Source organism: Aulonocara sp. 'chitande type north' Nkhata Bay, linkage group LG15, assembly GCF_057382095.1.
Source record: "Aulonocara sp. 'chitande type north' Nkhata Bay isolate Kocher_YH1m ecotype deep benthic linkage group LG15, A_spYH_male_GT1.1, whole genome shotgun sequence".
Lineage (NCBI taxonomy): Eukaryota > Metazoa > Chordata > Actinopteri > Cichliformes > Cichlidae > Aulonocara > Aulonocara sp. 'chitande type north' Nkhata Bay.
The window spans coordinates 24,068,601-24,085,683 of NC_141358.1; the positions used below are offsets into that span (position 1 = coordinate 24,068,601).

The 17,083-nt window shown below is 42.2% G+C and overlaps 2 protein-coding genes across 5 annotated transcripts in view; one reads left to right on the forward strand and one right to left on the reverse strand.

The window, feature by feature from the left end:
• Nucleotides 1–3,202, forward strand: part of LOC147313132 (serine/threonine-protein kinase D3-like) — a 54,000-nt gene extending 50,798 nt beyond the window's left edge. For 2 of the 3 annotated variants that reach the window (XM_086265092.1, XM_086265093.1), the window contains exons 16-18: nucleotides 58–156; nucleotides 479–922; nucleotides 1,760–3,202. In XM_086265092.1, the coding sequence (XP_086121218.1) occupies nucleotides 58–156; nucleotides 479–922; nucleotides 1,760–1,933 (717 nt within the window). In that variant the 3' untranslated portion in view covers nucleotides 1,934–3,202. The remainder of the gene's footprint in view (nucleotides 1–57; nucleotides 157–478; nucleotides 923–1,759) is intronic. The other variant, XM_086265094.1, reaches the window with a different exon arrangement.
• A 1,766-nt stretch (nucleotides 3,203–4,968) lies between these two features.
• On the reverse strand, nucleotides 4,969–16,374 carry ndufaf7 (NADH:ubiquinone oxidoreductase complex assembly factor 7). 2 transcript variants are annotated; one of them, XM_086265096.1, is made up of 10 exons: nucleotides 16,000–16,374; nucleotides 15,724–15,884; nucleotides 15,282–15,362; nucleotides 12,226–12,318; nucleotides 11,894–12,107; nucleotides 10,912–10,970; nucleotides 10,265–10,378; nucleotides 7,964–8,107; nucleotides 6,181–6,354; nucleotides 4,969–5,700 (listed from the first exon to the last, which is right to left on the reverse strand). In XM_086265096.1, exons 1-10 carry the CDS (start codon nucleotides 16,076–16,078, stop codon nucleotides 5,476–5,478), a joined length of 1,344 nt encoding a protein of 447 aa, XP_086121222.1. In that variant the 5' UTR covers nucleotides 16,079–16,374; the 3' UTR covers nucleotides 4,969–5,475. The 2 variants fall into 2 exon arrangements, with proteins under 2 accessions (XP_086121222.1, XP_086121221.1); XM_086265095.1 differs by having other exon boundaries at nucleotides 12,208–12,318.
• Nucleotides 16,375–17,083: the final 709 nt, after the last annotated feature.

Sequence of the window (17,083 nt, forward strand, 5' to 3'; positions counted from 1 at the left end):
GGATGTCTGATAGGACTCTGATAGGAGTCATTCAGTTTGTGACTGTTGGGTCTGCAGATCCTGGTAGCCCTGAGGCATCTTCACTTCAAGAACATCGTCCACTGTGATCTGAAGCCTGAGAACGTCCTGCTGGCCTCTGCAGAGCCGTTTCCTCAGGTTAGTACAAATGCACTTTCCCACACTGAGGCAGCTCACCCAGGTGTTGCAATTGGTTGGAACTTGGTTGCTATTGCGCTGGTCCTTGATGTCATTCAGCTGCTTTCCAGGGAGCCTTGTCTTTGGGTCTGACAGTACTCCACACCAGTGCACTGCAGACCACAAGAACCAGAAGTTTTCATAGTACCGATCTCACCAAGGGTCCAGAGCAGAACGATAGTCGCCGCCACAGCTACCTTCTGTTTAATTATAAATTAGAAGGACGAGGAACTCACGGGAGAGCCAGTGGATTAATGCTGCATTTTTCCCCCCTCTCAACCAGGTGAAGCTCTGCGACTTTGGTTTCGCTCGTATCATCGGGGAGAAGTCGTTCCGCCGCTCAGTGGTTGGCACTCCGGCCTACTTGGCGCCCGAGGTGCTCCGCAGCAAAGGCTACAACCGATCTCTGGACATGTGGTCGGTCGGCGTCATCGTCTACGTCAGTCTGAGCGGGACGTTTCCCTTCAATGAGGACGAGGACATCAATGACCAGATCCAGAATGCCGCCTTCATGTACCCAGCCAACCCCTGGAAGGAGATCTCAGAAGAGGGTAAGGGAACATCTGGACTTGGGTTCATTCATGTTCACATTTGTAACAATTTGTGTGTTTTAACGCCACTTGACTATTCTTCTCCGACAGCCAAAGACCTGATTAATAACCTGCTGCAGGTGAAGATGAGGAAGCGCTACAGCGTGGACAAGTCGCTGAGCCACCCCTGGCTGCAGGTAACCAAACTGCTTTCCTTAGAAGAGTCTGCAGTATCGCATGAGCGTTATTAAAGTAAATAAAGATTTAATAATGACAATAATAATAATAATAATAATAATAATAATAATAATAATAAATTTTATTTATGAGCGCCTTTCAAGTCACCCAAGGACACTTTACAATAAGATAAAACACTTAGTAAAACAATGGCAGAATAAGAACAATAAAATAAAAGCACAAGATAAAATGAACAAACAGTGGATTCACAGTGAATATGCAGTACTTAATGAAAGTAAAACATTTATTCCCCCCTTTAGGAAAAAATGTAATGAGGTCATAGAGCAAGAAGGGCCAAGGCTGGTTTCTCATTCACTAGTCTTTGTGTAACCACAGGAGTCGCCCCCTGCTGGCCATTAGAATGAATGCAGATTCACGTTGGCTTCATATTTATGTTTTCGACTTGGAAGCTGTGTCCATCTTTTGTGTACAGTCTGTGATGCAGGACATAAAGTTATTATTTTAACTCTGTTTTTGAATGATCAAATCATACCTTAAATCACTGATTTAAAGGGACAGTTGACCTCTATATCAAATATACAACAATAGATTTTCTCAGGCTTATAGACATGCTTCTTAGCAGATTTCCACAGCCAAGGGGCAACCAATCAGAAGAAAGTTGGCTTAATAGGGGGGAGGAGCTAAAATGGCTTGTTTCAAATGGAGGATGAACTGGTCCAGTCTAACATAAATAAGGATTATTTTGAGCAATGAATCATGCAAAGCTCCTGTAGCAGTCAAAGATGGAGTGAAAGCTGAGCATAAAAAAAGTGTTTAATGTTGTCATTGTCGTCCAGGACTACCAGACCTGGCTGGACCTCAGGGAGTTCGAGACACGGCGAGGTGAGCGATACATCACTCACGAAAGCGACGATGCCCGATGGGAGGAATACGCTGACGAGAGAGGCTTGCACTACCCCAAACACTTCATCATGTCGCCCAACCTGGATGACATGGAGGAGGACCCCTAGAGGCCTTGGCCATGTTGACTTTTCTTAAGAGGGTTAGCCTCAAACCCGGGAAACTGTTGACAGAAGCGCCACTGTGTAGGCCGCAGGCTTTTCCCCATGACGGCGTGTGATGACCCATGAGGACACGCTGATCAGGCAGCTCACTGCAGCGATAATTCAGGTCCAGAGAATTAAAACTTTTCAAATATTTTATCTTTTTCCAGTTTCTTTTTCGTTTCTACAAAGCCATAAACAAACGGACGCTAAGAGCCGAAACACGGAAGCATCGTGTTTTTTCTCCCCAGAATTCAACTTGGGGCTTCAACATACGTCAGCACTGCCAGCGGAGTCGTGGAAGGGCTAATCCAAAACCAAACCAGAGACTCAACTCACTTTTTCAGCTCGATAGCACAGTTTTAGCAGGTGGCCGTTACATTGTAGTTCTAAAAAGCTGTGTAGATGTCAATGTCGTCTTTTGTGACTAACTGGAACTCACGAGAAACAAGCGCTCTCTCCCGACTGTAGTTTTTGTTCTTGTTGGGATGTCTTTGCACTATTGGGAAATTTTTTTTTTCACGAGAATTTCACTGTCAGTAAGTCTCAGTTTGATCATCTGCAAAAGTTTGAAGCCATCTTAGCCTCCCTCGAGGCTGCAATTACAATCTTAAAATTAGAAAATGAATGTTGGCCAAATAGTCAACCAAACATTTATTCAATGCAGATTAAATTACTTTTATCTGACTAGTTTTGAGAACAGATTTGGACTTTAAAGCATCAAAACAATATCAATGCTATGTTCCAAGACTGCAGTTCCTCTAATGGTCACTTGAGGCTGGCCCTGCGTCTAACAATGCTTCTTAAGTATGAAGTTTATTTAATGAACACTTCCTGGACTCAAATAAGAAATATTTTTTATGTACCATTAATTATTAGTAGAGTTGGTTAGTTTTTCTATTTAAAGAAACTCTTTTGCTAACAGACTTATTTTAGCTGGTGACAGATGCGGACGTTATATTCAAGTTAAGTGGGACATACATCACTGTCTCCGACCTGTAATAATGTGGCTGTATGGCAGAAACTTTTGCAGAGGAACAAACGTGAGTTATTTTCAGAAACTCTGGAAGAGCTGAGAAGAATCGAGCTGCTATTGTCTCCTTTGTCTTTCTGAACTCTAACGTGTTCGTCAATCCCGATCTGACTCCAGCCTGAGAATTTATTTCACATGTTTTATATTTTTGCAAGAAATGTTTTGTCATGTGGATGAAAATATTAAAGATGAACGGCAAAATGCGGGTGAGTCGTCATTGTTGTTCCTGTGCCAGTCGTCTTCTAGACGAGGCTCCAGCACTGTGGAAAAAACAGGCGGACGTCTTCACAGGTCTTGACTTACTCCATAGAGTTTGAGTTTTTCTGGCATTTGCTTTGCGCACTCTCAAGACAAAAACTTTGCCTTTATTTATCAGTCATAGGAAGTGATTTAAACCCTTCATTGGGCACCAGCAGTGTTTTACTCGAGGACTACTTGCACTCTTGTCACACTTCGACAGCCTATCCAAGTTTGCATGTTCTCCCTGTGCCTGTGTGCGCTCTCAGACTTCCTCTCACAGTCCAAAGACATGCGTGTTAGGTTTACTGATTGCTCTGACTGACTGTAGGTTAGTCCTGTGATTAACTAATGACCTGGACAAGTGTTCCACATCTCACCCTGTGACAGCTGAAACCTTGTGACCCTGCACACATAGATGAAACTGATGGAAACAAATTATGTGGGCAAAATGTTTTTAAAAAAATCTGATTATTTGGGCTTTTTTTGTTTGTTTGTTTTTTTGTTTTTATTTTGAAAAATTGTAGTGTGGGTTTAATAATTGACCATAATTATGGTGGGTGAGAGGCGGGGTACACTCTGGACAGGTCACAGGCCTAACACACAGAGGGACTGACCGCCATTCAAACCAACTTAGAATCACCAAGTGATCTAACCCAACTAACTGCGTGCCTTTGGACTGTGGAAGGAAGCCCGAGTACCTGGAGAGAACACATGAAGTTCATGTGGGGGGGATTTTGTCAAATTTTGAGATTCGACTGTGTCCATGCCAAATCTGACCAAATTAATGAAGACTAACACAAATCTTTATTTTATTCATTTATTTTTAACTTGTTTCAGTTAAATAATGTTCTGTGGAACAAATATTAATGAAGGTTGTAGATCTTCAGTGTAGATCTTTTATAAACTGCTCGCAGTGAGGTTTGTGGATTTCTTGAGGAACGGATCAGTTTTGGATCAATACACATTACTGCTGCTACTTTTTTGTTTTTGTTTTCAATTTTCAATTACTATTTTAATAATTCTAAATAACCACTGCACTGAATCGAAGGCAGGTCTTTTCTGAACAAGTTCCCCCTAAAATTGGGCAACGTGTACATACATATTTTGGTTGGATGTAGCATGAATTTGAATTTGGGGTGGACTGTTTAAGCTACACACAAAGTCTGATGTATCTATTGTGAATTGTTCCAATCTCAAGGATTTAAAAAGCACAAGTGTTTCTAAAATTTCGGATGCCGGTGGCAGATTCAAGGTGATAAACGTTTCAAACGTCTTCGCTCAAAACAGGTTTAATGAAATCATGCAATCCCTTCCAAATGTACTAGTCAGACTCTCCAGCGAGGGACACCATGAATCAGAGGAAAAGCTGATAGCGATCTGCAGGATGTTTGGAAATGATCATTTAATTACCAGTCCTGAACCCGATCGCCGCTCATCTGGAGGGCCGCTGCTTGTTTTGGCAGCAGCGACCCCACCGCCACCACATGTAACCGAATCTTTTAATTTCTACCGGAGGAGCGATGGGCTCGTTGTGAATGGCTGCTGCACAACAGTGAGCTCAGCTAACTGCTTCAAGATGTGCAGGATGGCAGCCGGCTGACCAATGGAACGAGATCCTCCTACGTCAGATGACCTATGACCCGAAGTGCTGCACAGTTTAATCCAGTCATTCAGTGTCTGGTGTCCATAATCTGACAAATCTGACAAGAACAGTCCACGAATGTTTTAATGTTTTGAAATTTTTATTTATAGGTCATAAAACTACAAAATGTGTTTTCCTTAAATATTTGTTAAAACACATCAGAACATGATCTTTTAAACCAGCAGACATTTCGTAATGTCCAAACTCTCACACTCCCCAAGTTAAAGTGCCAAAAACTGCAGTTCCTCTAATGTCCACTTGAGGCTTTCTCCAAAAGGCCCCATAGACTTCCATATTAAAAAGTTCAACTTTACAGCAGAAACAAACATGTTTACAGCTACAAAAGAACAGTTTTGGCCTTTTTGGATAGTTTCCTCCTTTATAATGACTCTACAGGAGTGAATCTAATTAATGACTCACCCATTTTGGATTTCACACAGGCTTAAAGGAAGTGATGAAGCAGCTGTCTGCTCGTTTTTAGCTCTGTAAATCTCTTTGTTTGCTTTGTGGTGCAGTCAGTTCAAGAAGTTTGGGACAGTGTAGTTGTTTACACTCACTACTGACCCGGCAGCCAAAATTTCAAAGTCGTCTCTTTCAGGCGAACTTGAGCTCGGTGAATCCGGCCACAGGCAGCGGTGCCGGGCTCTTCTTCTTCTCAAGCTTCAGCCCCTGTGGTTTCTGGGGCTTGGCAAGGCGACTGGGGTGCAGCAGGCTGAAGAAATGGAAGCGCTCGCCCATCTTGGCGGGGTTGGTCAGCATGTTGTAGCTGCTGATAAGCTGCTTCCTGGTGGACGGGTCGCTGCAGTTCCTCAGCAGAATCTGTGGAGAACAACTGGGGGTTAAAGCCTCGGGGCATACTGTGTGTCTGATATCCTGGTTTTCTAACTGTGGGCCACAGCGTGTCACTCAGAAACACTAAAATGTTTTTGGATCATCTTACAATCATACGATGTTTTACTTTTCTTTGTGCTCATTTTTTTTAGTTCTGTCACAAAGTAAGTTTCACTGAACTAACAGCTTCACCTGCCCAGAAATGGCGACAATATGTCTGCTGAAAGTTTTTCCCTGCACAGCATTTTTCTGCAGAGGTTGTAATATTTTTAAACTCGTGAATGAACTTTTGCATAAACCTGGTGGGAATGCACCCTAGGTCTGTGTATTCAAATTTTAACCTGAAACTAAGAAAAAGGAGCAGTGAGTCACACTCTTTGATGTTGGATTTCCACCAAATGAGGAAATGACACTAAAAGAAATCATGCTGATTGTTTTTATTGGCATCTGTCAGTGATGAAGACTCACCTGCATCCTGGTGTCAATACCCATGTTCTTCAGGAACGTATTCTGAGTGACGGGGCCCAGACAGGCCACGCCTCCTCCCGCCATCCTCCGCAGATAGTTGAAATCCACGTCTGCGGTGAGGTCGGCAGAGCCAGGGGAGGCGAGGACGTCATGAAGCTGGTGACCTTTAAAACCCTGACCAACAGCAAAGGAGCAAAATGATGAGCAAACCTATGATGGGTTCAACGCAAAACCTTATTTACAGTGGCAGTAGCAAATTTGAGCTAAGTAGCGGCTTCTTACACAGTTTTTCCTTCAAACTACATGAGGGGATGTTTAAGAAGTACAGCATGAATAAAAGGTTTAAAACTAAACCTATTTCTAACCATCTAAAACTATTCTAACCCAGTAAAAAAAAAAAAAAAAAAAGCTGTGAAATCTTGGCAACCTCAGAAGAAGAATTGAGGAAGAGGAGCGACGGGCCGGTTGACCCTGGTTTCCCCCTGCCTGACGCACAGGAGCCTTTCTGCTTCCTACAGCTGCTTCCTTCCACTAGAGCTGAACAAAACATGCTCACATGAAGGTCTAAACCTCAAACTGGTCCTCACGAAGACAAAAGAATTACAAAGCACGACAGCTGGAGGACACACGGAGTGCACTGTATGTGATCAATAAAAACGACAAATTAAAGACTCAACATACATCCAACTCTGAATTGTTCCTATCAAAATGTGTGCATGAGGTCCTAAAATACTGATGGAAGTATTAGAGACTGCATTAAAGTCAACCTGTTTTTACCACTGTTGTGTAAAATAAGCAGGTCCGTTGAGCTGCTCTAAACCTTTATTCCTGAAATGATTGTTTATTAGTTGATTAACTGCATACTCATACTTACTAATTCAGTTTAAACACTAAAGCATTCAGTTTATTAACAAAAATCTTTGGTTGCAGCCTAGCAGCAGCTTCTGAGGCTACAACATTTAAGTGCACAAAAACTGCAGTTCCCATACACAAAAACGTCCAACATGTTTACAGCCTGCTACAAAAAAAAACTGTTTTGGCTTCTGGAAAGCTTCACCCTTCAAAAGAACTGTATAGGGGAGATTTTTTCCCAGTTCATTCACATTTATACTCCATTAATGCTTAAAGTTAGGGGCGTGGTCACTCTGGCAGACTGCTTCCTCTCTCGAGGTTACCTGTGTTGAAAGATGAAATTCTTGGATGATATTAGTATGTTAATTAGCAGGTATCTGTATCAGCTGTACAGTTTATGATAAAGCGTGCTAACATAGCTAGAAATGGTGGTAACCTCCATCTTTTGTGTACAGTCTATGGCCAGTCCCTCTTGTTGTTAGGCGTAGTTGGATAAAAACTACCAAACATGAAAGAAAAATAAGTCTTACCATTCTGTTGTATTCGCAGGTATCAGTAATTTTATAACTAGCGTGAATGATATCCCAAAAATTCCCTCCTTGAGGGGCAGACCCACCCTGCTCACTGTGGGACTCAGTAGCTGCACATGTAGGGCACATCTGCACTGTGTGCTGCCCACAGTGGGACCCGCAGTGTACCAACCCACCCACCGTACGCCCAGACCCTAGGTGAGGGCTGCCCTACGTGCCCCACACACGCCCCACTGTACGATGCCTACATGTGCCCCACAGTTCCATTTCACGCTGGCACAATCCATCGCAGTAACTGAGGATTTTTTACAATATGCAGACTTGGACGTTTTTATCTGGCTGACTTTGAACATATGTGACACAGGAAGCTTTAGCAGACGGGCTTGATGCGTGTGTCGTACTCTGAACGTGTCCGTCTTGGTTCCATTGTGGCCATAGTCGATGATCAGCGCCGCACCGCCGTCCTCTATGATGCGCCGGGCCAGCTGCTGCACAATGACCCCGCCCTCTGCAGACACTTCCACATGATCCCGCTTTTCATCTGCCTGACACACACACACACACACACACACACACACACACACTCTAACTTAATAGTACATTGCTTCACTCTATCATCTCTGCTGGAGACAAAAACATGGCTGGACTGTAAACACACACAGGTCAGGTTTCCACCTTTTAAAGGTGGACTGGACATCTTTTGGAATTATTTATTAATCAAAAAGCTGAAATTTCCTCAAGTTCGAGCTTCTCAAATGTGATGTTTTCTTTTCTGCTTTATTTAGCGTTCATTTTTCTTTGACTGGAACAAATGACACTTACAGACGTCTTGTTGAACTCTGAACATTTTCCCTTTTTCAAACAGTCCATAAACAAATGCAGTGTGATAAACTTGATCGGAACAAGTGAGGAGAGTTCAATTCAGCAGTTCGTCTCCTGTTTAAAAAAAAGCTGAACTTAATTTCTCATTTTGTCTTCCTACATTTTCCATGATACCTCATAAACAACCCTCAGGTACAGTTATCCATCATTTAAGGCAAGAAAAGGATCATTTAAAAGGTGAATCTTCACTACAGACGCAGAAATAACACTGGCTGAAACAGAGTTTCAAAAATCGGTGAGATTACGATGGCCACGCCCTTCTTTTATAGTCAGTTAATCAGCCAGAAATGGTAAACAGACATTTTTTTCTTCCTTTCTGTTGCCTTGCAGATCCCTCAAACCATCTTAAGGGGACTGTATCTGCGACAGATGAGCTTCATCAGTTTGTATTCATAATCATAGCTATGACACCATGAAGGCTGAACCAAGCCCCTTGCCACCCACAGGGATGTGCACCTATTGTGAAGGCAAACCAAGACATCGTTCCCAGGTTGCAATCAAACCAGCCAGCATTCAAGCATGGGTGACGCCCCATAATGAGGAAATAAAGACTGACGAACCCGCTACACCTCCTGACCCGGACAAACAAAATGTCTGGTTACTGTAAACTCATCGAAACAACGTTAGTGTTCGTTGGATGGTCAGTCAGGTCCTGGCACAAAGATTAGTGATCTTCATATGTCACATTTTATGCAACCTCCACGTGGAGCATCACGACTACCAGGACCTTTCGCACCATTTACACCACGGGTGGGGGAACTCCAGGCCTCGAGTGCCGGTGTCCTGCAGGTTTTAGATGTGTCCCAGCTGATTCAAATGGCTAAACGACCTCCTCAACATGTCTTGAAGTTCTCCAGAGGCCTGGTAATGAACTAATCATTTGATTCAGGTGTGTTGACCCAGGGTGAGATCTAAAATCTGCAGGACACTGGTCCTTGAGGCCTGGAGTTCCCCACACCTGATTAACACAGTGAAGAAAAGAGCCTTACAACTAAAGGTCCTCGACATCTTCCTACCCGGGATAGCTGCATCCATCAAAAGTACCAATGGAACCTTCAGGAGGGTAGTTCTAGTCCTGTAGAACATTTCCAGCAGTAATACTCCCTTAAGAGTCACGATTACTCCTGCAGTTTACCTGCACTTTCTGAAATTTCTTCACTTCGACATTCAGACCACTGGCCAGAAATCTCATCACCTCAACAGCCAGCACATGACTTCAAACTGTTCCAAAACTACATCTACTTAAGTGTTTATATTTTCCACAGTGCAAAGGAGAAACAATTCCCCTTTAATCCAAACATCCAGACTTTTATATCCTTGGAGGTTTATCTGAACTTACAAAGCATTTTTTTTCACCCACTTTAAAAACTGATGTCCTTCAGTCTTTTAAACGTTGTGGAAATTGACTCTTCAGACAGACTCTCTGAGGTTTGTTTTACAGCCCTCATCTGGTTTTTTATTGCCCACATTTATGCCATCTATACATCCACAGCCTGCTTGATTTGGCCTCTCCAGCTCAGCTCAGACACTTTGAACATCCTGCCAAAGGTCTGACATCATCATCATTATTACTGTCATCGTCTTCCTCGGCAGAAGCGGGTCTTAATAAAAGGCGGGATTCATTTCTCTTTGAGGTCATCTGAACTTTTAAAATTCAAACAATGAGCCACTTTATCTGGTTTCAAGAACCAGAGAGGCCTTAATAAACTGTGATGTGGTAACCATAAAGGAGTGTAGATTTTATTTGGAAACTGTAAAAAGCAGATGTTAATAAATGTTTGCTTTGCTTTCCTGGACACAGAAGCTCTACATTTACTGACCTGCACGAGCGACGTCGAGGCCAGGGTCGGAGCTGGCGCCACGACAAACCTCAGCGTGTCCGGCTTCTCTGGGTCGATGTCCACCAACACCTCCCTCCAGCCTTTCTCCGTCCTCTGCCCCAAACAGAGAAACGGACATGTTTAGATGGGCCTCTGTGGACAAAACAGCTGAAAGGCGTTCTTATTATGAGGGCGCTGCAGGCGTCAACAGCAAACATCAGAGGAACAGCCACTCAGAAACCTTTGCACAAGACATGAAATCTGTTTTTCATATGGTTTTATTTAAACTTAAAGCAGAGCATAATGACTTCGCTACAGGTTTTTCTTGTTAACACAAAGATTCACCAATTTTCACTTTGCTAAAACTCAGATACGGAAAAATTAATCAAAGAACAGTTGCTGCTAAATTACACAAATAACCTATCACATAAACAGCCTATCTTTCACCAAATACAGCCGTTAAACACAGTTTTATGGACTTCTTGTGTTTTGATTTGGTGCCATCTGGTGGTAGGAACAATCATGACAGTGTAGTCAAATGCAATGCAAGACCACAGTATACAGAGGACTTTAAGGACTAATATGACAGTAAAGAAAAAGCTTTATTGCTACATAAATATTTCACACACTGTGTTTTTAAATCTCACCTGGAATTTGTGAATTGGCAGGGCGTCAAAGAACTCATGAGCGACAAAGATACTAAATCCTGGAAGAAGAGGAAAAACTCAATGAAGATAAGATAACCTTTATTAGTCCCACACGTGGGAAATTTGTTAAATAAAAACAGAGAAAGACAACCAAGACTAGCACAAAACGGTAGCCCATAATTACATAATCTAACTGCTAAAACTTTAGTTACAAAAAATTACGAGAAAGTAAAGAGGAGATAAGAAGGAAGCGCAGAATGAGTGGAGCTGCTGTAACAGGCTGCCACGCACGGGGGGCGCCGGAAGTGAAAAAACATATTTTAATAGAGATTAAAAGCGAACACATAAAGAACTCAAATGGAAACAGTAACAGTATCAGCCTGAAGCCTGATGTCCTCAGATCAATTCAGCACTGAAAATACTCACTGTCAAAACCATAAACTGTATATAAAAACAGGGAACACTTCCTCAAACCTGCATTTTTTTTATTGTCCACCAGAGGGCGACTCCTCTGGTAGCAGAATGGCTTCTTATTGTAAAGATATTTCTGAGGTAATGACCCAACTTTTCATTTGAAGCACAAGCAGAGGCTTTCCTAATGACCTTATGGACTCGGTGTTAGTAAAGTCTTACTGAATAAAACACGAGGTTTAATGTGTGATTAACAGTCTAATTTAGTGTTGATGTTAAAGTAGGGTATGTTTGATGAGTGTGCAGTGTACCTCATTTGTCAAATCTGGCTTCAAAACATAAAATGTCTATGGCCAAAACACTCATAAAACAAAACAATGACTTTGGTAACCAGTTTCAGGTATTTGTCATTTTTACACAAACTCCTAAACTATAGATGGACTAACTGTGCTTATGTGCTTACTTTAACCAGGAAACACCCTGCTAACATCTTCAGGTTCTCTAATTTTGTGGCATGGAGTTGTTCCATATAAACCAGTACGACCACAGCCTGCTTTCTGCTCCGGTGTACCTGTCGGGACATCGTCTAACCGGCGGTACCACGACACCGGTAGCCCTGCTTCAGTTTCTCCGCGACGGTAAACCAGATCATCTTCTGCGTCTGCCTCCTGGCTGCGGTTTCCCGTCAGATTCTGAGCCTGAAGCAGACTCAGAGCCGGACTCACCTCGACCAGGTGCAGCGACACAGAGGCCCCGCCCAGCACCGACTGCAACTGACTGAACACCTGAAGAGAGAAAAAATTGCAACTTGATGACGCAGATGTTTCCACTTTGGGGTGAAATCTTTAGTCTTTCATAGAAAAGCGTTAAGCCTGGCTGACGTACTCTGATGACGTCACTCGCCAGCGATCCTTTTCCAGGTCCGAGCTCAACCAGCTGCAGCTGTTTGGGTTGACCAGCTCCCATCCACTCACTGATGATCCACACTCCGATCAGCTGGAGGAGACCAAACATGTTTGAACCAGCAGGAGAAGCACAAAGTTTTCTTATCTTACTGAATCTAAACGTGCTGCTTTCAAGGAAAGTCAAGTCATTTCCACCATATGTAGCAGTACAGTACACAGTGAAGACCATGGTGCTACACATAACAGTAGAGACAGGACCGCATAAAGTGCAAGTGTGTGAAAATGGCAAACAAACAGTGCAACAGCACAATACAGACACAACACGGTGCAGAGAGCTTCATACCTGGATCACCAGGTCTGTGACATTAAACAGCTGAACTTTATGCAAAAGGAACTTTTTTTTTACTGCACATGAACACTGATTTCAAGCAGCATGAAAAAACACAAAAGCCCTCACTGTAAGGTGTCTTACTCATCTGTCTTCTTGTCCTGATCACATCATACTTATCGTATTCCAGGGTTTAAACAAAGGAAAACTCACAAAAAAACTTCTTTAAAACCACACTGCCTGTGATTTATCTTTTCAGTAGGAGCCAAATTTTTTTTAAAATAAAGTATGTATGTATTTTATTATACATTCATAGTCATCATATGCATTCATACTGAAAGTCTGTATTCACAAACTGTATTCACTTAGCCTCTGTGCTAAGAAAATGCATTGACCGACCATAGGTGTTTGAAGCCACAATCTCAGTTCCAAACTCTTTGAGCCTCTGAGGCATCACTTTTTCCGTGTGACTCCTGGATTGCTGGAAGATCTCGTTTTTTAAGTACGTTTTTAGTTTTGTTCATTCCTCAAAAAGCAAGAGGACAAGCAGAAGCCCACAAACTGTGACCAGCTCTGACACGATCGGAGCACCAATGAAGCAGGAATTTATCGTCATCTATCAGCATTTGACCTAGAAGCTGATCCCACGTGCCGTGAGAACAGGGCTGCATCATTTTATACCATACTTGCAAATACCGCTATAATTTTTTTTTTTTACATGATATAAAAGCATCATATCATGATATCTATGACACAGGACCATCCTGTTATTCTCCCCAGCACGCACAACAACTGAAAACCAATTAATAATAATTTTTAATGGGCCTATTTTAATTTTTAATTGAAAATATTTTGGAACATATTTACTAGGGGTGCAACGATACACAAAATTCACGGTTCGGTTCGGTTCGATACTTTGGTGTCACGGTTCGATATTTTTTCGATACAAAAAAATGTTCATGCATTTTTAATTTGTCATTTATTAAAATTATAAATATATATTTTAACTCAAAAGTACAGTTTTTAAATTTAACCCTAACCCTTGTGCGTGTTTTTTATTTTGACAGCGAATGCGCACCTGCGGACCACTTATGTGCAGCCCTGGTTATTTAGCTCGTCATATTGCAGCCACAGAAATTCTTTTGTCCATGAAACCATAAAGCTGCACTTTCTTTTTGCCTTATAGTCTGATTTGTCATAACTTCTCCGTTTTGTGGTAAGCTTTTCTTTGGCTGTCACTTCTTCACCCTGACCTGTCTTATTTGGCTCAGCAGAACTGAAATGCTTTTACACGCTCACTCACATAAGCTCAGCGATTCTCTGCGCGATCAACCTCTCACATGTTTAAGCTTGCTGCGGGAGATTTCACTTGTCATGTTTGCATAGTAAGCTAACGATTAATAAGACGATGTCAGAGGAATTGGTGCGCAAATTATCATCACTCACAGATCAGTCCTGTCGCTCTCTATACACAGTTCGCACGATTGCAAAGTGAAAGCAAAAAAACAAGCGCAAATTCAAACGCGACTTCAATATGTCACATATTGACAGTGGCTCACCGATGCCAATGACATAATTACCCAGCTACATTTCTGAAAGAATGCAAAAGCATTGACATATATTTTTCCTACAATAGCCCGACGGGCAGGGAAGAGAAAGATTTTGGTAGCCCGACTGAAAAAAAATCGCTAGCTCCGGGACGTCGGGCTAGCGATATTGCAAGCCCTGTATCTGATTGAGGAATCACTCATCTTTGGAAAAGAGAGTTTATTACAGAGAAATGGCTCTTTCCAAAATAAAAGCTATACTATCCGCTTCTTCTGGGCTATATTCTCAGCAGCATATTAAACATATAAAGAGAATCATGTGCTAACAGCTGTCTAAATGACTCAGCTAAAGTTAGTAGCAAGCTTGCTTTTTTTTGTCTGCTTCCACTTGTCTTTGCACTAGGATGATGTCGGCGTAAATGTGCAGTCATATTCGTTGTGTTCCCACTAGTGCTTTCAGGTTAATCTTGTTGAAATGACCTTAACGCCACAACACGGCAAATCTCCGTTAACGAGCTACCGCCGATCGCTCCGTGCATGGGGCTAGACGGCCAACACGTTAACGAGCTAACTGCGCTAACACACTAGTTCACACCAATGTAATTGAGCATTGCATGGCACATCCAACATACTGTTTTACTTTAGTCCATGACTCGCTTACCTTCAGGGTCATACGTCACATGAAAACCAAAATAATTCCAAACGCCAGATCTGAATGAGGTTCAATTTGCCTGTTGCAAGTAGAGCTTAACTTCTGTCTCGCTAGCTTGCCCTGCGCTCTTCCTTCTGACTATGCTGTCTGTGTTGAGCGCTCAGTGGATCTGCGCTCGACAGTGCAGCCTAGGCGGAGTAGTCGAACACAGATTCACTGAGCGCTCAACACAGACAGCATCGTCAGAAGGAAAATTTATAAAATAAATTACAAATGTTGTATTGTTCGATACATATGCGTACCGAACCGAAAGCACTGTATCGAACGGTTCAATATCGATACGAATATCGCTGCACCCCTAATATTTACTATTGATGAAGTATGTGTCAACCGCTAACAGTAAAATGACCGACGAAGGCCGATCAAAGACAAGTTTACCTGATGTGAACAGTGTATATCAGAGGCCGGCTGAGTGGAAACATCATGTGGAATGAAACTGAAAGTTTGAGGGGTTTTTCCAGCCTCACCTCTCCAAAGATCTGGCTGATTTCTGGTGAAGTGATGAAATCTCCTTCAGGTCCCAGCATGTTGTTCCTCACATAATAACCCTGAGAAGGGGGAAAACAAACAAGGAAAAGATACTCACTAAAAACAGGAAAACCAGCAGCTGCTTTTACATGCTAACACTATCATTGGATTGGTGGTTACCACAAAGCCCCAGAGAGTTCAGACCACAGGAGTCACTGTGAGGTCTGGGTGTTCATAATTTGAGTTTAAGTTTGTTACAGACAGAGGATGACCTGAGAAACTGAACTAAGGCCCAGAAAGACAGAAATAAGGGTTATTTAAATTTGTTATAGTAAAGTCAGAGGATTCAAAAGTGAACAAAAGCTTTGCTTTTGAATTCTGATCCATGACCTGCAAGTGGTACTCTGGCACACACTTAAGGTGGAGTTAATCATTCTGTACCGTCACAGGGTTGGTGAGCACCTCCCTCATGTACTCTGCCACAGGGATCGGCCCCGTGGCTTTTATTTTAGAGGTCAGGTGGCGCAGCATGGAGGGTGGTTTGTTGTTTCCATCAGGTGCAGAGCTGCAGAAGAGTTTGGAAGGGGCTGCTTGCCATCGCACTGTCACACAGAAACATTCAATTCATACATTTAAAATCTCATACCGTCCCCATGTTTATCTACACTAATAAACTATTAATTGAATTTGAATTTATTATCTGGATTGACCTCTCACCTGCTGCTGCCGGCCTGACAGGGTGGATAAAACCTCTGCTGAGCAGCTGCTGTGCTTTAACACAGAGAAGAGCCCTCATTCTGCTTCACAGGAAAGAACAGAACCACCTCATTACTGGATATTACTTTAACCACATGGAGGGACTCTCTGCTCTTTGACAGCACAGCGGCTAGCCGGTTAGCTTCAACTACGAGGTTTCTGTTGTTTTTAAGGATACAAAAACAACAGAAACCTGCCGTCGGAGGCGACGTTTCATCTCCTGGTACACAAGATAAAAACGTCTGAATGCGTTTATGGATATCCGTGTGTAAGTTACCGCAGGTCAAACGCTGCACCGTCCCCGTGCAAAAGCGTTAAAGCAACACATGCTAACGCTAAGCTCGTCGCAGTAATAGAGATACCACCCGGTTAAGTGTCAAAATAAAACTTAAAGAAAATGAATCTCAACGAGTAAATATAGATTATTGTACGAAAACCCAAAGCAGCAATAAAACAATAAAGAAATGATACAGTAATAGTATAAATCGGCCTACATCTTTCTAATGTATCTGAATTATGTTTCATGCCTATAAACTTGATACATTCTGCACGACATGAAAACCACAGCGATACATCTTTCTTCTTTCTTAATCTTCAGTCTCTGTGAATTTGTCTCTGTTTATTCCAGAGCACATTAAGCCAACACCTGCCCTTCAGTGTCCCGTTAGATTTTTTTAAGTCCATTGTGGAAAGTAGCTTTCAATAAATGGATTCTTTCCCATTAATAGTCATTGACATTTTATTTTGAAAGATCTTTCTCCATTTCCTTTGATATCGTGTTTTAAAACAGCATCTTGACGCTTCAGACGGACAACAAACGCTGTGATTGGAGGACAGACGGTTACGTAGGGGACTCGTTTTTAATATTTGATTTAATATTTTTTTAGCGTGCTCATCAACATAATTTACCTTAGTTATTTGTGTAAAACATATCATTTAGATTTATTTGTTTTTATGTAACGAATCAATCTAAAAAAAAAAAAAAGTAAAGCGTGCGTGTTGCCATATTGGCCGGAAATGCCGCCAAAAATCTTTGGCCAAGTAT

What these genes read in the sequence shown, in the direction of transcription:
- ndufaf7 (XM_086265095.1), bottom strand. Translation starts at nt 16,078, where the DNA reads ATGAGGGCTCTTCTCTGTGTTAAAGCACAGCAGCTGCTCAGCAGAGGT. An exon ending in TGGCGAGTGACGTCATCAGA is followed by an intron (nt 12,108 to 12,207) that starts GTACGTCAGCCA and finishes TTCTCTCTTCAG; the next exon opens with GTGTTCAGTCAGTTGCAGTC. An exon ending in GTTAGACGATGTCCCGACAG is followed by an intron (nt 10,971 to 11,893) that starts GTACACCGGAGC and finishes CTCTTCTTCCAG; the next exon opens with GATTTAGTATCTTTGTCGCT.